Source organism: Zootoca vivipara, chromosome 6 (assembly GCF_965207765.1).
Source record: "Zootoca vivipara chromosome 6, rZooViv2.hap1.1, whole genome shotgun sequence".
Lineage (NCBI taxonomy): Eukaryota > Metazoa > Chordata > Lepidosauria > Squamata > Lacertidae > Zootoca > Zootoca vivipara.
The window spans coordinates 95,505,123-95,523,557 of record NC_142589.1 but is presented as its reverse complement, the minus strand read 5'-3'; the positions used below and the strand labels follow the sequence as shown (position 1 = coordinate 95,523,557).

Sequence of the window (18,435 nt, the reverse complement as noted above, 5' to 3'; positions counted from 1 at the left end):
CTTCTATGCAGTTTATGAGATTTATTTGGGTGGGGAGGCTCGTCTCCGCATTCATCCATGTACAGGTGTTTCATACCAGGCACAACTGAATTCTGCACACTCAAAAAACACAGCAGGGTGTCCTCTTGTCTCCCACCCCAGCTCAATTTCCGCTGAGGTTTCTCTTCAATGCTCTGGTTGACGCTGTATGGTCCTGGGGGGCTGTGCAGGAGTCCGCAAGGCAGGAGTCAGTGGGGCAACGGCCTCTTCCCCCCCCCCCTCTCTGCTGTGATTTGTAGGGCCTCTGCTTGCCTTCTTCTGGAAGAGCCTCGGCCCTTCCTTCCGGTAAAAGTGCTGGCCAGTTGTTGGGACCTGAGCGGTTTCTTTCTCGTTCCGGAGGGCCAGCTCCGATGCTCCCCCCGTGTGCTTTTCAAAAGGCGGCTTGCCCTCGGCGCTCCTGTTCTCGCAAAGCTTGCTCCACCGTCAGAGGCGGGGGCTTGTGGCGCTCGATGTACTGCAGAGGGACAAAGCAAGGTTGAGACCCACAGGGAATGCTGCTGCAAGGCCCTTAAAAGACCCACAGACACTCGTCCTCGGGACAATGAGACTTGCTGGAAACTGCAAGGATGGTCCTCCGTATTAGGAACCACCCAAAGTTACTTTCTGCATTATTGTATTTATTTACATGCTGCCTTTCCCCCCTGACAGGAACTCGGTGGCTAGCAGGTGAAATAGAAGCAACATAGGGAGGAACACCAAACCTTAATAGAATGAAACCAAATAGATCTATTAATCACAGCACCAGCCCTCTCCTTAAAAACAGGCAGTTCTCCCCCAAAGCCTGTTGGAATAAGACAACTCCGCAACTCACGGAAGGAAAAAACTAACACACCCGATAAAATGTGGGCAGGTTATGGCGCTTGGGAAGCCAGGAGGAAAGCAAACCAGTACAGTGGTGCCTCGCTAGACGGATTTAATTTGTTCCACGGGTCTTTTCTTATAACGAAAAATTCGTCTAGCGAATCCCATAGGAATGCATTTTTTTTGCCCATAGGAACGCATTAATTGAATTTCAATGCATTCCTATGGGAAACCGCGATTCGCTAGACGAATTTTTCATAAAACAAATTCGTCTAGCGAGGCAACCTCCGCTCGAAAAATCCTTTTGTTAAGCAGGGCATTCGTTAAGCGAGGCACCACTGTATTAGAACAGGATAAAAACAAGAGTGAGCTGCCTTGATTGCTGAAAGGAGGGGGCAGATGGGAGACAAGGGGAAGAGGAAGACTCAAAAGAGGCACAAAGGATTATTAGGACTCTCTACAACAATTTTAAGTCCAGGACTTCTAGAATCAGTTTTACGAGGGGAATAAAACCCAACTTCCGCCTCCCCCCCCCCCCGGCGGGTGTTTTGGACTGCATCTCCCACCCTCCCCCAGCCAGCACGGCCATTGCGGTCCCAAAGGCTGCAGCTGCCCTGGGGAGGAGGGCCTGCGAGCGAGCATTACCTCCTTGGCTTCTTCCAGGGTGTGGTAGTGGAAGCCCCCCTCTTCCTCCAGCGACGCCACCCAGGAGGCGTGGAGCCGGCGGGCGGTGTCTGCAAACTGCCGGATCAGCAGCACGTTCTGCTTCAGCAGCTCGTTCAGGGCGAAGACGGCCGGGCTGTAGGTGGTCAGGGCTGCGGGCGGGAGAATGGGAGGTGGGTGCGGGGAGGGAGTCAGCGTGGGAGTGGGGGTGGGGAGAGGAAAAGAGGGCTGACGGGGCCAAGGGCTCCCTTGGTCCCCAGACTCTGCTCTAGGGCAGCCTTTGCTCAGACCCCATACGGAAAGACCTGTCTTCTGGACCCCCCCCCCCAGCTCTGCTCCAGTTCTTTCTCACGGGGGACAGAGGCAACGCAGTTGACCAGCAACAATGGCTGGCTGGGGTTTCGGAGACACCTTCCTGCGCCCTTCTGCATGCCATGCAGCTGAATGACAGGCAAAGGCTGGGGTGAGCTGGCTCGTGCCAAGCGGGTGCTTGGTTCAAGGATAGCGGGAGGAGAGGGTACCTTCCAGCGTTTCCAAGCTCACGACGTGGCTGGCGATGGGCGGGGTCTCCAGAGGGCTTCCTGCTCCCATCGTTGGGCCGAGAGCTGCAGGAGCGTCGCCTGGAGGAGGAGAAGGAGGAGGTGCTCTTGGGAGACTGGCAGGTGAACCGAGGGCACCTGGGCCAGGCCTAGAAGGACATCAGAGCTTTGCATGGATCTCGCCCAGCCTGAGCCGGGAGCGGCTTACCTTGCAGCCAGCAATAGGCCAGAGAGGAGCGGCCTGTCTGCACGGCAGCATCCTTCACAACGACCCTCGCTGGCAGGCAGGTGGTCCTGGCGCCCTGTGGAGGGCAGGTGAGGGAGGACGAGGCAGGGTGCTCAGAAGGCGGCCAGGCACCCGAGGGGTCCCTGGAGGAAGGTCGCTCCCCGGATGCGGCCAAGGACTCAAAGTCCTCCGAATACTCTGCACTGGTGGGATTCTCTCCTTCCTCTTCCTCTTCCTCCTCGGGATGGGAGCTCTCAGCAGAAGTGCTGTTTAGCCGCTCGGAAATCTCTGTGTCTCCTGGATCATCTTCCTCCTCCTCCTCCTCCTCCTCCTCCTCCTCCTCCTCCTCCTCCTCCTCCTCCTCCAGGGAAGCAGCTTCTCTCCTGGGGGGGCTCTGGGCTTTGAAGGGGCTTTGGTTGACGGCAGCGAAGGGGGAGGCTCCCAGCTCCTCCTTTGAGTCCTCAGGCATTGTAGGTGCCTAGAAAGGACGTCTTTCTGTGAGTATCATGTGAGACGCGGAGGTGACGAGGCTCTCTGAAGCACAGCCCCCCCCCCACTGCCAACTTTGGAATGGCAAACTCCATGCTAGCAACTCGAATCACAAGCCACCCCTCACCCCCAGTCAGGCTGCTCCATGCTCATCGGCAAGCTAGTCTCTTGCAAATAAGGAGTATTGAGGGGCCAGCAAGACTTTCTCCTTGCCTGCCCCGCACTGGCCTGGCACCCTGAAAAGGAAGAGGAGCTCAGTTCCATCAGGGCTGGCTTCTGCTCCCTCAGGCAAGGTTATTGCGGGGGGGGGGGGTGAGGTGGCCCTCCCTTTGCCTTTGCATAGGATGAAAATGGGCACGTTTGGCTCTTTTAGTCTTTTCTGAAAGGTTACGTTGTCTTTACATTTTTCCAAGTTGCAGTTTTTTCTTTTGTGATTTTTTTGAGACCCCTCGCGGTGGCCAGAAGCTGGCAGAGAAAAAACCCTGGCAATAATAATAATGGTTATTAAGACTCTTGGTTGTGGTTTCCTCGCAATTCTCACGCCACCACAAAGGAAGAGACGTGACAAATGTTTGGCTCCTGCTGAGGACGGGGAGAAATAATAATAATAATAAATTATGATTTATACTCCGCCCATCTGGCAGGGCCTCCCCAGCCACTCTGGGCGGCTCCCAACAGAATGAAAAGCACAATAAAACATCAGATGTTGAAAACTTCCCTAAACAGGGGGTTCTTACCTCTCCTGACACTTCGTTCTGGCTGGCTGCAGCGGGGGCCAAGTCGTCCAGGCTTAACACGTTCACTCTGAAATCTGCAGCAAGGAACGAGATGGACATTCAGCAGTGGGGCACCCTGAAATCTCTGAGAGAGTCTCTCTCCACCTCTCAGGGGCTGCTCCCCTTTTGCCTGTAATCCTACAGGAAGTGTATAACCTCGGAGGTTGCTCTTCTCACCTCAGTAGCCTCCACAGCCCAGCTGAAGGTTCCTTTGCCAGCCAAGGACTGCCCAGAGCAGGTCAAGGACCAGGGTCACCCCATTCTAACCCTTGTCCCCCTTGAGCGGATTCTGCCCACAGAGCTCCATCCACTTGCTTCCTGCTCCCTTTCAACTTGGCTCTCCCTTTGCCTGAGACACGCATTCCTCTGCCGGCGCATCTCTCGCACATTCCCCCGCAGAGGTGACTCACCACTGCTGCTGCTGTTGTCGTCGTCGCTGGGCCCGCCACCCGCCGCTAAGAAGAGCTCGTCGAGGGACCGCACCACGCTTCGCTCGGAGAGAGACGCCTCCCTCGGAGCCATGGAGCTCACGTCGGGGGAAGAGGAGCCTGCCGGGGTCGAGGAACGAAATGCTCCCCTGCTCAGCTGTGCCGGGGGGTGCTTGCCTGGTGGGGAAGGACTCCGGGGCGTGGGCCTCTTCAGGAAAGTTTTGCCGGCCAAAGGAGACCTCGGGCGGGAAGAAGGTGGGGTTGGTGGGGACCGGATCCATTTCTTAAGAAAGCATGGGGGAGGGAAAGGGTCAGGTCACTGCGGCTCTGAGCAGCCCCAAACAATCACTACCACCTCCACCTCCTCCTGCAGCTCAATGGAACCCGCCACAGATGCTGTCCTTTGCTGAGGGGTCACTGCCTCGCAGGCCAGAGCAGAGGGCCAAGCGGCAAGCTGCTGAGCGCCCCCCACCCCAACTTTTCCACGAACACTTTTTCAGGCAGAAGGGCTGTAGGGGAAATGTTGGGGTTCAAAGCCCAACAAGCTGTGGGTTCAGCCTGGACGGCCAATAAAACCCAAACTGCCCTTGTCAGTAAAACAGGACCTTATTTTCCCCAGCAGTGCAGTGAAGTCTACGCATTCCCCCAAATTACCTTCCTGCCCAGCAGGTCCTCTTGCTCCGATTCCTTGGGAGAGACCTGCCTGCCTCTCTCTGTGCCACCCTTGCTGCTGCTGCAGATGGGGGCCGCGGCCTCCTCCTTCAGCCCCGTGGCTTTTCCCAGGCTCCCTCGTCCTCCTCCTGGCCTCCGCTCGGGGCTGCGGCTGAAGTCGCTCAGGGAAATCTCCTCGTCCGTTGTGGGCGCCTGGCCGACGTCCTGCCCGGCCTTCCGGCTGCGGATCTTGCTTTCAATCTGTGCCAGCTTCCTGAGGGCGGAGCTTGCCCTCTCCCCTCTGGAGGCAGCGGCAAACCCTGTCCTTGTGGCAGGACTGGGCCTTGCCTGCTGGGTGTCCAGGGCTACCTCCGGGGGCTTCTGCTTGACAAACCGGCGGTGGGGTCCAGTCTGCGGCGGTGTTGGGGTCTCTGCCAAGCTTGCCCCCTCCTCCAGCTCCCTCCTCCCCAGGTCAGAGAGGTCGCTCAGGTCACTGGCCATGTAGATGGCAGACAGGCCAGGGCTTCCGCTGGGCTCCAAGGCTGCCAATCTGTTCCTGGGAGCCACGTCCAGCTCCTCCTGCAGGGGGAAGGACAGAGGGTTAAGAGAGGTCATGTCAGGAAGACGGGTGTGGATGACAACAGGAAGAGAGCCGGGGGGGCATAGTGGTTAGTGTCAAAATAGGACCTAGGAGAGCAGGGTTTCAAATTCCCACTTGGCCATGACGCTCACTGGGCGACCTTTGGGGCTAGACACCGGCTCTCAGCCTAACCGAGCTCTTTTTTTTCCTCTTTAGCCTGGGTTATAAATGCAATAAATAAAAAGTGAGTAACAGGGTTCACCTGGGTAGGGTTGCCACCTGTCCTGTATAATACAGGAATGTCCCATTATTTCAATGTGAAATGCCACATCCTGTTTCGATATAGTTTGGTCCTGTATTTCAGGTCGTCTCTCTCTCTCTCTCTCTCTGCCAAGTTTGGGATCCTCTCTAAATGTATCAAAATAAAAAAAACTCCTTCAGTAGCACCTTAAAGACCAACTAAGTTTTTATTTTGGTATGAGCTTTCGTGTGCATGCACACTTCGTCAGATACACTGAAACAGAATCAACCAGACCCTTATGTATATTCAGAGGGTGGGGGTGGGTGGGAATGGGTGATGGGCTAATAGGAGTGGTGAACCTGTTGATGGCTGTTAACGACTGCTGATGACTGCAATTGGTCCTGCGGGGAAATGTATGTGTTTGAATGGGTGTATGACACGTCATGTATTTAAGCTCTAGGTAGCCAAGCACAGACAGATTTACAAATTCATGTGTGTATGTGTACATGTGTTACAAATTCCAGAGGGGCCATTCTGCTGGGCTGCAAGAGATTGTAATAGCTTGCTTTGAAGTCGCTTCAACACCAGATGAGAAAAAAAATCACCCCACCCTGTTCTGTATTTTTCCAGAACAAAGGTGGCAAACCCTACCTGGGCGTGTCATCACTACTGATTTCTTTTCTTTTCTTTGATTTTTAAAATAACCTTTACAGATTTTGATCAAAATTATTCAAATAAAATACATACAAATAATATGAAAGCTATAAACGAAACAAGACATACCTATTATAAACAATATACAAATTAAAAACTTATTAATAAATGTCTAAATCATAACCTAATTCAAATATATCATATATTCACATTTATCAAATAAAATAATTTCTTTTAACTTCACATAAACTCTTCTCTAAATCGACTTCCACTTGTCGTCGCCCCAGGCTGATAAATTCACATACATTTTATACTGCGTTCTTTTACATTCCATCACTACTGATTTCACCTCCTTTCTCTGAGGCTTCCTGAAGCAACTTGCAATAAAAAACAAGCGCAAAAAATTACACATATAGTGTTTTTGAAACAATTGCATGTGCAATTCCGTGCTTTAACTACAGCTGCGCTTTCAAAGCCAAGGCAGCACCAAGCTAGGCATGGCAGTGCATCTCCTCCAGGCACCTTGGGAGAGGACAGTCTCCTGCTGGTCCCTAAAAGCAGCATTTGCAAAAACAAAGTTTATGGCTTATGTTTTTATATATGTCGGAAGCTGCCCAGAGTGGCTAGGGGAACCCAGTCACATGGGAGGGCTATAAATGAAAATAGTTGTATATTATATATTATTGTTGCTATTATTATATTTGTTGTTCTTATGCATATACATTATTATTATTGCTTCTCTCCTTACGGGGCGCAGAGGAGATGCCTACGAGGGGGAGCGCTCTTCACATGCTCAGGGACACCCTCCACCCTCGGAAACCCCTTAGAATGACCGCGTGACGTCACGCAGCCGACCCCTTTGACGTCGCAGCAGCTGCGACGTATGACGTCACCGCGCCGGCGTCTTCATTTAAAACAAACCCTTTCTCCCCCCCCCTTTACCCTCCCAGTGAAGCGGCTCCCCGTCAGCTGGGCCTGAGCCCGGGCGAGCGCCGCGCTCCTGCCCTCCGCTCTTCTCATCGCCATGGCCGCCGCCGCCGCCGGAGGAAAACCCTTTCCCCGTCGCCTAGCAACCGTCCCGACGTAGCAATATCCCCCATCCGGATTGGCCTAGAGTCGCCGCTTGGAGCCTCTCTCTCATTGGCGAGACGCGGCAGCCAATCAGCGAGCTGGAGGGCGGAGGCGCGTAAGGCGGCGAGGCGCGAGCGGGGGGAGGGGGAGAGGGAAAGCACCAATCGGACCAATGGGGCGCGAGGCGGGAAAACAGGCAGCCAATAGGGAGCGTCCGTCGGCTAGCCGGCCGCCGGCGACGGCAGCGACTCCCCTCAGTGGCCGTTGCGCCTCCAACTCGCGATGAGCTCTTTCGCCCGGCTGCTGCTGGCTGCCCTGGCCGTGGCGCTGGCCCTGCCCGCCCGAGGCACCGTCTACTTCCGGGAGCAGTTCCTGGACGGAGGTGGAGGAGGCAGGGGCGGGACCTCCCCACTTGACACGGGTCTGGGGCCCATTCACATCACACGTGCACTCGCGAGTTCAGCCCCTTCCGGCCTTTTCCCCAGACTCTGCTTGGAGGTTGGAGAAAGCCTGGCGCGGCGAGGGCGGTGTCCCCCCCCCTGACACGCGTCTGGTGCTCCGTTCACACGTGCGCTCGCACGTCCTGCCTCTTCCCCGCCTTTTGCTCAGGCTCTGCTTGGAGGGAGAAGTTGGGCGCGGGGGTTCTCCCCCCCTTGACACGCGTCTGGGGGTCTATTCACATGTACACTCACGAGTCCAGCCTCTTCCCCGCCTTTTCCCCAGGGACCCCCTGGGGTCGTCTCCTCCAACCCCTCCCCCCCCCAATGCAGGAATCCTTTTGCCCAATGTTGGGCTTGAACCTGCAACTTAAGAGTCCCATGCTCCGCCAACTGAGCTACCAAGAAGCATTATTGTGGAAACAGCCTTCAAAGGCGCAAGGCGCTGCGCAAAAATTAATGGGGCCTTAAAATAACCCATTCAGGGATTGAAAATGTAGAGGGCAATAAAACACATTTCTTTAAAATCTCCCAAAATTAGAAAACAACTGGCACACCATTTATTTAATTAACTTGTCACCTTAATACTTTTATACTTAATGCTTAATCCTTTCCTCCAAGGGATCCGAGGGTGGCCTGCGTGGTTCTCCTTGCATCCCCCCATTTTATCCTCACAACACCCCTTCAAGGTAGGCTGAGAGTCAGGGACTGGCCCCGAACGTCGCCCAGTAAGCTTCATGGCCGGCTGAAGATTTGAGCCCAGGTTCTCCAGGTCCTTGTTGAAACCCAGAGGTTCCCACACTTTTCACGTTGGCAACACACTTTTTCGACGCGCATCATTAAGCGACACGGATTCAGTAATTTGCTCGCCAATAGTAAAAACGCAATACGACATCACTTGAAAAAACTTCCCTGAACAGGGCTGCCTTCAGATGTCTTTTAAAATCACATTGCTGTTGATCTGTTTGACGTCTGACAGGGTTGGGTGCAACAACCAGAAAGGCGCTCTGCCTGGCTCCCTGTAACTTCACCCTTCGTAATTATTATTATTATTATTTATTACTTATACCCCGCCCATCTGGCTGGGTTGTGCGATCGATACACAAATACAGACACACAGGTACACCAATCGTTCAAGCGCACTGAATGAGCGCCCGGGTGTGTTTCGCTTGCCCGCTTCCTGACGTGTGTCGCTGTGGGGGGGGGGTTGCGCTTTCCCAAGGGTTTTAAGGCTTTGCTTGTGTTTCCACCTGTCGTGACGAGTGTCCTCCCTCTCTGTCGACAGCAAAATGGAAAGAGAGGTGGGTGCTCTCTCAGCACAAATCCAACTACGGGAAGTTCCGGCTGACGGCTGGGAGCTTTTACGGAGATCGCGAAACGGACAAAGGTTTGGGAACGTCCTCCAATGACACATTCGCAACACAACATCAGCTGCATTGACATATCCCTGCTCTTAAGCTTTCTAACGCCAAGGGCCACGTTAGCTTCTAAGCCATTTTCCAGGGGCCACATGACCGTGTGGGGTTGGACCAGAGGCAGCCATGGGGTGGGGCAGTTACTGTTAGTTTATACGCCAGGCCTAGGCAAACTGCGGCCCTCCAGATGTTTTGGGCCTACAACTCCCATCATCCCTTGCTACCAGGACCAGCGGTCGGTGATGATGGGAATTGTAGTCCCAAAACTTCTGGAGGGCCGCGTTTGCCTAGGCCTGACATACGCCGAGACGTTTCTCTTTGTTCTGCGTCCATGCAAAGGAGAGGCGTTTTCAGAGTCCAGCGACACATTCCCAGCCGGACAAAACTGAACACGCATGAATTTGTTTCAAAAACGCAGCTTCAAATCATATATAACTAACGATAAGCGTTGTGTTATATGCCTGTTGTCTTTGTCCATGGAGTTTTCTTGGCAGGGATACTGGAGTGGCTTGCCAGTTCCTTCTCCAGGTGGATCACGTTTAGTCAAAACTCTCCACTATGACCTGTCCATCTTGGGTGGCCCTGCATGGCATAGTTCATAGCTTCTCTGAGTTATTCAAGCCCCTTCGCCACGATAAGGCATTGATCCATGAAGGGGTTCTCGAAGCTACGAACATGAGTTTGACCAAACTGCAGGAGGCAGTGCAAGACAGGAGTGCCTGGCGTGCTCTGGTCCATGGGGTCACAAAGAGTCGGACACGACTAAACGACTAAACAACAACCAAAGCGTTGTGTTCTCCATTTTCATGATAGTCCCCACAAAATCAGAGCTGTGCTCATTATTGGGACGAGGGAATAAAGTACGGTGGAATCTCGGTTTTCGAACGTAATCCATTCCGGAAGTCCGTTCGACTTTTGAAACGTTCGAAAACCGAGGATCAAAGGGCTGGCTGCAAAATCGGGATTTTCATGCAGATTTCGCCCCTTTGAAATCCGCATGAAAAAACAGAAGCATTCACTTCTGGGTTTCCGGCGTTCAGCTTCTGAAACGTTCGGCAGCCGAGACATTGGAAAACCAAGGTTTGACTGTACTGGTAAGGCTTCACATTTATCGTCTGTGGGTCTGAGACGTTGCCTTGGCGTTGCAGGTCTGCAGACGACAGAAAACGTCAGGTTTTATGCCATTTCGTCACGGTTTAAGCCCTTCAGCAACAGAGGAAAGCCTTTGGTCATTCAGTACACGGTCAAGCATGAGCAGAAGATCGACTGCGGTGGCGGATATGTGAAAATCTTCCCCTCCGACCTGGACCAAAAGAACATGAGCGGAGAATCCCTGTATTATGTCATGTTTGGTGAGATGGCTGGGGTGTTTTTTAAAAAAAACATGAGCCAGATAAAAATGGCATTGGGTGTCAATTTGATCTCAAGTCTGTCCTGAATTTCTGCATTGGGTGCCCCCAAAACATACGGTATATTCAAAACCTCTTCGCATTCTGTGATTTCATTAGGGATCCCCCACTTCTGCAAAGCTGTAACCTGCCGTGTTTTGGCGTCGGTGCCAGGAACGGTTAGGAAACCGTTCCTTAAAATATCCATCATCTTATCAGATGTGTTTCAGGAGGCGAGCCAATTTCTGAAAGCTTAAAGTAGCGCTTGAGAGGCAAAACCCGTCCCTTTCTCTTCTCAGGGCCTGACATCTGCGGCTCCGACATAAAGAAGGTCCACGTCATTTTAAACCACAAGAACAAACTCTATCCCATTAAGAGGCAAATCCGCTGCAAAGTAAGTGCGGGAAGTGTTTTTAAGTTCCGTTTTGCAATATCCTCCTTGGCAGTCAGTTGGGGGGTGGTTTATGGAGAACAGGGGCATGTCATTGGAAGGGTGGCTGGCTTGGAAGCCCTGAGAGGAAGGGGGCATCGTGGCAGCTACTTTTTGCTGCCCCTCACTTCTCCCTGCCTTTTACCTGAAGAACAGCCTTTCCTGTGGCAGAGAAAAGAGCAGCTTCTCATTATATGTTTTCAGCTCTGCTGGCCAGTTTTGAGCTTCTAGAACTAGCCAGGATCCTTGAAAGACTTACCCACACATGTGCGCACACATGACCCTTGTTGGGTCCAGAGAGTTCATTAATAATAAAATTTGGGTTTAGGTAGACGGATTCACTCACCTGTACACACTGGTTCTAAGACCCAACCACACGTACGAAGTGAAAATTGATAACAAGAGGGCAGCATCCGGCGACTTGGAAGATGACTGGGATTTCTTGCCCCCGCGGACGATAAACGACCCAACGGTGAGGAAGCCGGAGAACTGGGATGACGTTGCCGAAATCGACGACCCAGAGGACACCAAGCCGGAGGTGATTATTATCAGAGGCTTGCAGCTCTGGTGTGGGTGAGCCATGCCCGAGAGCTGGCTATAAGGCCTCGGACACAGGAAGTCCAGAGAGCCAGGGCATCTCCCCGCCCCCAGCTAGAACAGGTGTGTCTTAACAGCCTCTGACCCCCCCTTTGGGCTTAAGGGGGAGGCAAATGAGGAGCTGGACCTCTTAATCCTCCCCTTTCAGTGACCTTAAGGAACAGCTGAGTCGCATCCCTTGTGGCTTTCCCTGAGACCTGGGCAGGGTTTGCTAATTTTGCTTATTTCCTCTCCCCCCACTCTCTTTCTCCCTCCGCAAAAGGACTGGGACGTCCCCGAGTACATTGTAGACAACAGCGCCGAGAAACCCAAGGACTGGGATGCCGTGGCACAAGGCCCCTGGGAGCCCCCCCAGCTCAAGAATCCACTTTACCGGGTAGGGTAGCTCCTTTTCCAGTCAAGGGGGGGGGGCGCCTTGGAGATGAAGCTGGGTGGCTCTTTGCATTTGTCTAACTGTTGGTTTAGCTTTTAAACACGCTTTCTGCATAACTGCCTTCTGTTTCTAAATCGTGATTGTTTACCGCCGCGCCATAAGTCAATTTAAGGCATCCCATAAGTGAAATAAATTGTGAGGAGAAATGGCTAGCTTGGGCCATGGGCGCTGAGGCCTGTAATAACTATAATTATAATTATATTTATTTATTTATACCCCACCCATCTGGCTGGGTTTCCCTAGCCACTCTGGGTGGCTTTCAACAGAACATTAAAAACAGAATAAAACATCAAACATTAAAAACTTCCCTAAACAGGGCTGCCTTCAGATGTCTTGTAAAAGTCAGGTAGTTGTTTAGAATCATAGAATCATAGAGTTGGAAGAGACCACAAGGGCCATCCAGTCCAACCCCCTGCCAAGCAGGAAACACCATCAAAGCATTCTTGACATATGCCTGCCAAGCCTGTGCTTAAAGACCTCCAAAGAAGGAGACTCCACCACACTCCTTGGCATCAAATTCCACTGCCGAACAGCTCTTACTGTCAGGAAGTTCTTCCTAATGTTGAGGTGGAATCTTCTTTCTTGTAGTTTGAATCCATTGCTCCATGTCCGCTTCTCTGGAGCAGCAGGAAACAACCTTTCTCCCTCCTCTATATGACATCCTTTCATATATTTGAACATGGCTATCATATCACCCCTTAACCTTCTCTTCTCCAGGCTAAACATACCCAGCTCCCTGACATCTGACATCTGACATACCCAGCTCCCTGACATTTATCTCCTTGACATCTGACGGGAGGGCATTCCACAGGCTGGGCGCCACCACCGAGAAGGCCCTCTGCCTGGTTCCCTGTAACTTCGCTTCTCGCAGGGAGGGAACCGCCAGAAGGCCCTCGGAGCTGGACCTCAGTGTCCGGGCAGAACGATGGGGTCCTCTAACATCCTGTGGCTTCTTCCAGGGGGAATGGCAGCCCCGGAAGATCCCTAACCCCAGGTTCAAAGGCATCTGGCCTCACCCGCAAATCGCTAATCCAGAGTACCTGCCGGACACCACCATTTCCATCTACGAGAACATCAGTGTCATTGGGCTGGACCTGTGGCAGGTCAGTGGGGCTTCCTGTTTTTCTGTTCCCCGCAAAGGCCAGCGAGGGGGGACTTCTGTTCAGCTCCTCTCCCTTCTTTGCCCCAGAGGTCACCTGCAGTGGGCTCTGTGGCCCGGGAGGGCTGGAGAGCCAGGATGAGGGCAAATGGCGCGCCATTCCCCAACCCCGCAATCAAACACGGTCTGTCGTTCTGGTGGCTTTTCGAAATGGGGCATGAGTGTCCCTAATAAATGGGAACCTTTGGCTGGGAGCAAGGTGTGCCCGTCCGCCCGCCCACGAAAAGGAGCCAGCGGCAGCGTCTGACAAGAGACACTCTCTTGCAGGTGCGATCGGGAACCATTTTCGACAACTTCTTGATCACGGATGATGAAGGATACGCGGAAGAATTTGGGGACGAGACCTGGGGAGAAACAAAGGTAGCAGAGGTCTTGCTCGCTCCAGTAGGGCAAAAGGGTGCAGCATCATCTCCTGGGTTTATCTATATCTATCTCTGGGCACTGCCCGCTCTCTGAGATGGGTCGCTGGCCCTGGGGTGGCCACCCATTGCCCCAGCCTCTCCAGTCCCTGACTGGGGGGCTTCTCTGCCTCCTGAAATGAGGCTCTTCCCAGCTCAATGAAGGCTAGAGGGCCGTGTTTGGAGGGCTTGGGCCGGCCGGTTCCCCCGGGTCCCCAATATCCTCCAGGTATGGTGGACCCGGTGGAAAGCAGAGAGGATTCTCCCTCGGGTTTTGATTCGCAATCCCCCTTTCAGGACCCCGAGCAAGAAATGAATAAGCAGCAGATCGAGGAAGAGAAGCAGCGGGAGCGAAGGGAAGCTGAGGAGGAGGCCAAAAAGAAGAAAAAGAAAAAGGAGAAGGAGAAGAAGAAGGAGAAGAAGAAGAAAAAGAAGAAAACCACCCCAGAGACAAGGATTGTGGCACAGAAGGAGGAGCTTTGAGTCTCCTCCTCAGACCTGGACTGGGAAATTGGGGGCAAGGGGCAAGGGGCAAGGAAGGGTTGCATTTATTTTTACGCTGTTCAAATGTTCCTGGAAAAGCCTTATTGCTGACGGCTGACGCATTAGGGTGAGCGAAGAGAGGGGTGCAGAGGGAGAGAAAGGAAGCAGGGGCCTTTTCAGTGAACTTAGCTCTGGAAAAGTTCAATAAACAGCCAAAGTTTCCCTGCCCTGTTCAAATGCTCTTTGGTTCCTTGGGAGAAAAGGGTGTGTATTTGGGGGGGGGGCGCACTAACCCAAACCAGGGAGCTTCTCCCTCCTGTCTCCCCTCTAGCGGCCCCCTCCTCTCTCCCACTCCCCACCAGGTTTCTTTTTTGGGGGGGGGGAGAATCCCACTCCTGCCTTCACTTGTCCAGGGAAAGGGCATCGTTTTTCTTTACATCATCCTGGGCAGATGGCAGCTGTGGCCCAAAACACTTGGGGGGGGGGGGTTGCTTAGCAGAGGTTGCCTCACAGCTTGCTAGTAGAATTGCAGAATCCTAGATTTGGAAGTGGGACCCTGAGGGTCATCCAGCCCAACCCCCTGCAAGACAGGAATCTTTTTGCCCAATGTGGGGCTCGAACCCAGGACATGGGCATAGCCAGGGTTTTTTTTGGTAGGCAGGCTTGGGGGGGGGGCAGAACCTCAGATCTGTATTGATTTTGATTGATATGGGGGGGACAGCTGTCCCCCTGCCCCCTCCCCACAGCCATGCCTATGACCAATGACCCTGAGATTGAGAGTCTCATGCTCTACTGACTAGGCTATCCCAGACCCTCCAAGTGTCCCTATTTTCCAATCCTGGATTTAGAGAAGCTGTCCTGGTTTCTGATTTGATCCCGGAATGTACTGCTTTTCCTTGGGATGTCCCTATTTTCACCAGAGAAACATTGGAGGGGATGGAATAGGACAGGCATCCCCAAACTGTGGCCCTCCAGATGTTTTGGCCTACAACTCCCATGATCCCTAGCTAACAGGACCAGTGGTCAGGGATGATGGGGATTGTAGTCCAAAACATCTGGAGGGCCGAAGTTTGGGGATACCTGGAATAGGACGTCCCTATTTTCAGGGGAGAAACGTTGGAGGGGATGGAATAGGACGTCCCACTCTTCATAGGAGAAACGTTGGAGGGGATGAAATAGGACGTCCCTATCTTCACAGGAGAAATGTTGGAGGGGATGGAATAGGATGTCCCTATTTTCACGGGAGAAATGTTGGAGGGGATGGAATAGGACGTCCCTATTTTCACAGGAGAAATGTTGGAGGGGATGGAATAGGACATCCCTATTTTCACAGGAGAAACGTTGGAGGGGATGGAATAGGACATCCCTCTTTTCATAGGAGAAATGTTGGAGGGGATGGAATAGGACGTCCCTATTTTCACGGGAGAAACGTTGGAGGGGATGGAATAGGATGTCCCTATTTTCATGGGATAAATTTTGGAGGGGATGGAATAGGACGTCCGTCCCTCTTTTCATGGGAGAAACACCGGAGGGCATGCCACCCGCTGCCTCTGAGCCTGGTGGGGGCAGGGAGAGGCGAGGGTGGTGAGCGCCTCTGAGCATGTGCAAAGAGCGCCTCCTGGCGCGGCGGCGGCGGCGGCGGCTGCCTCTTCCCATCCTGGCCGGCAGGTGCCGCTGCTCCGCCTCCCCTCGGGCCCCGCCCCTCCTGGCCCCGGCCCCGCCCTCCAGGAGGAGGAGGAGGAGGAAGATGGCGGCGCTTGGCCCCCTCGGCGGAGGAAGCGGCGGAGCGCAGGTAGCCGGCGGGGAGGGGGGGTCCCCTTGGGGGGGGCGAGGAGGGCGATGGCATGGGAGACCCCTCCCCACCGGAGGGGGCAGCAGCTGGGGGGGCGCCCCCCACCCCACCCCAAATTACGGGGGGGGCTGAGCCGGGCAGGGAGACCCCCACCACCCCCCAACCTGGATTATCGCCTCATTCCCCCCCATGATATGCATTGGAGGGTTTCCTGGGAGGGAGGAGGGGCGTCCCCTCCCCCTTCTCCCCCTCCCCCCACCAGAGGGGCTGAGCCCCCCCCTCTCCTCCACCCCACCCAAGGGGTCGCCCTCTCACATCCCAAGTGCCTAGGGAGGGGGGCTTCAAAGCTTTCCCCCACCCCACCAGAGGGACTGCAGGGGCTGAGCCCCCTTCTCTCCTCCACCCCACCCAAGGGATCCCCCTCCCACACCCCAAGTGCCTAGGGAGGGGGCCTGAAAGGGGCTGAGCCCCCGCCTCTCAAGTGTCCCAGGCAGCAGCCCCCTCCTCCCATGTCTTGGGGTGGGGGGGTCTGGAAGGCCCCCAGGGTCAAGTAGGCAGGTCCAAGGCTGCCTCGCAACCCCATCTTGCACCCCCCCTCCCTCACGCCCAAGCGGTGGGGGTGTGTGACTCAGACCAGCCTACCTGGCAGGGCTGCCCCCCCCCCAGGGAGGGAGAGGGGGTGGGGGTGGTCCCCGCCTCTTGGGGGTCAGCCTCAGCCAGGACTCGGATTTGCCTGCCCGTCCATCTGGCGGCACGGGGTGGGGGTGGGGGTGTCACCCGCCAGATGGGCTCCTTCTGTCGCAGGGGGGTGGGGTGGGCCTCTTGGCAGGGTCTCCCCCTGCAGAAGGCACCCCCCTCCACCAAGAGGACCTGATCCAGGAGAGGCCCCCATGCAGGGCGTTTCTGAGGAAGATGCTGAACACGTTCCCCCCCCAAATAATAATAATTGGACCCCCCCAAAAGATAATAATTGGACCCTCTCGTGAGCAAATGGACTGGAGAGGAGTCGGACCTTTGGCTGGGGGGAGATCTCAAGCCATGCACCTGGTCCTGTGCCCCCCCAAAGCCAATAATAATAATAATAATAATAATAATAATAGTGCCCCACTCGTCTGACTGATTCACCCTACAGCAGTTGAACTAGCCAGAAGCAGGAGAGGGTGGGGGCATGCGCCCCCTACATGAATCCTGGGAGTTGTAGTTCTGGGAATTGTAGCTCTGCTAGGGGTGACCTATAGGTCCCAGTATTCTCTGAGGGTGGGGTATTTTAAAAGCTGAGAGTGCTGTGTTGTGGGGGGTGGGACTCAATGGCTGTCATGCGGGGGGGTGTCCCAGTTCCATGACACGTCTACACACGACGCGAGGCCCGCTGGCGCAGGGAACCAGAGCGCCTCTGAGCGGGTGCAGAGGGCCACCTCTCCCTGGCCAGCAGTGGGGCTTGAGTCTCCCGGACCCCCGTGCGGAAGGGGAAGAGGGTCCTGTTCTCCAGGTAGCCGCAGGGGCACAAGGGTCAGAAAGACCCCAAGAAGGCGCCAAGGAGCCCTCGGTGGACGTCGGGCGAGCTCAGTGCCGCCCGCACAGGCTGGCAGCAACTCTCAGGAGCCTTCTGCAGGCCAAGCAGGCGCCCTGCCAGGGAGCTGTGGCCCTTTCCTTAAATTTCAACTAGGATTCTAGTCCTCAAGATTCTGCCTTCAGCAGGCACCCTTATTCCCCAGCATGACCCGGCGATGTTGTCGCAGGATTGAACCCGGAGCCTTCTGCAGGCCAAGCAAGATGCCCTGCCCCCAAGCTGCCTGCCCTGCCTGCTGGATGCGTTGAGTCACCAGTGGGGGTTGCGAAATCTCTCGTGTCACAGCTCCCCAAAGGGCCGGGTGCGGGTGCCGGGTTCACAAAGGCCAGAGGAGCTTCCTGAGTCTCTCCACTGAACCCAGAACCTGCTTGCTGGTCTCAGGGTTGTGAGTTCAAGTCCTGCATCGGGCGGAAGGTCCCTGCGTCATAGGGGGTTGGACTAGATGAACTCTGGGTCCCTGTTATGTGACTCGAAGGGATCTGTCTCCCCTGCAATCTGTAGGGGGGGAAGCGGAGCGGATTCCTGTTGGCCGAGCGTTGGAATGGGCGTAGGGATCTCCATTGAGGGATTTTGGACCCAAGTGCGAGAGCAACCGCAGCTTCTAGGGAAGTTCTTAATTTTCGATGTTTTAGTACAGTACGCTTTTACATTGGTCAGCAGGTGCCCCGAATTGCTGTGGCGCCCAGCCAGATGGGCAGGGTATTATTATTATTATTATTATTATTTATTCCAGTGTTCTGGAGTGTGGCGGGTCTGTTTGGCTAGAGAGCAAAGCTTCGGGCGTCTGTGGCCTAAGTTCAGGGAGGAGAGAAACTGGCAACTTGCTTCGCAACAGGCAACTGGTTTTGGCCCCTTTTGAACGAAGCGCCAGAGCCTGCATATTGCCTGCTTGTATTTCCGATATTTTGATGTTCCGAATGCTCGCTAGGCGCCGTGTGTTGAGGGAAAGTTGCAGAGAATTAAATCCATCCGTCGGGCGGCGATGGCGTTTTATAAAATTACAGATGGCGGGTAGAGAGAAGGTTCTCCTCTCTCTTTCGTGACCTTAGAATTTGCGGGCATCCGACGAAACTTGGAAGGTTTGGGACAGGTAGGAAAATGCCCTCCGTGGGGGGCCAGGGGAGGTCCTGCTCCTTCTGGGGCAGTTTGCCCACCTTTGGCCCCCACCCCACCCC

General features: G+C 54.4%; 3 protein-coding genes across 11 annotated transcripts in view; 2 read left to right on the top strand and 1 right to left on the bottom strand.

Annotated features, from left to right (window-relative positions):
* Position 1: 1 nt before the first annotated feature.
* On the bottom strand, positions 2-7,186 carry C6H19orf44 (chromosome 6 C19orf44 homolog). 2 transcript variants are annotated; one of them, XM_088673113.1, is made up of 9 exons: positions 7,030-7,151; positions 6,393-6,464; positions 4,616-5,191; positions 3,944-4,244; positions 3,495-3,568; positions 2,251-2,746; positions 2,025-2,123; positions 1,486-1,655; positions 2-493 (listed from the first exon to the last, which is right to left on the bottom strand). In XM_088673113.1, the coding sequence occupies exons 3-9, from the start codon at positions 5,111-5,113 to the stop codon at positions 410-412; spliced, it is 1,722 nt and encodes a 573-aa protein (XP_088529239.1). In that variant the 5' UTR covers positions 5,114-5,191; positions 6,393-6,464; positions 7,030-7,151; the 3' UTR covers positions 2-409. The 2 variants fall into 2 exon arrangements, with proteins under 2 accessions (XP_088529239.1, XP_060132478.2); XM_060276495.2 differs by lacking the exon at positions 6,393-6,464 and having other exon boundaries at positions 7,030-7,186.
* Positions 7,187-7,414: 228 nt separating this feature from the next.
* Positions 7,415-14,120, top strand: CALR3 (calreticulin 3). Its single transcript, XM_060276487.2, has 9 exons — positions 7,415-7,540; positions 8,881-8,982; positions 10,159-10,362; positions 10,698-10,792; positions 11,157-11,366; positions 11,688-11,801; positions 12,818-12,961; positions 13,285-13,377; positions 13,713-14,120. The coding sequence occupies exons 1-9, from the start codon at positions 7,441-7,443 to the stop codon at positions 13,896-13,898; spliced, it is 1,248 nt and encodes a 415-aa protein (XP_060132470.1). The 5' UTR covers positions 7,415-7,440; the 3' UTR covers positions 13,899-14,120.
* A 1,480-nt stretch (positions 14,121-15,600) lies between these two features.
* EPS15L1 (epidermal growth factor receptor pathway substrate 15 like 1) overlaps positions 15,601-18,435 on the top strand; it is a 52,390-nt gene continuing 49,555 nt past the window's right edge. For all 8 annotated transcript variants that reach the window (XM_088673105.1, XM_035116984.3, XM_088673108.1 and 5 more), the window contains exon 1: positions 15,601-15,690. In XM_088673105.1, coding sequence (XP_088529231.1) covers positions 15,646-15,690 — 45 coding nt within the window. In that variant the 5' untranslated portion in view covers positions 15,601-15,645. The remainder of the gene's footprint in view (positions 15,691-18,435) is intronic.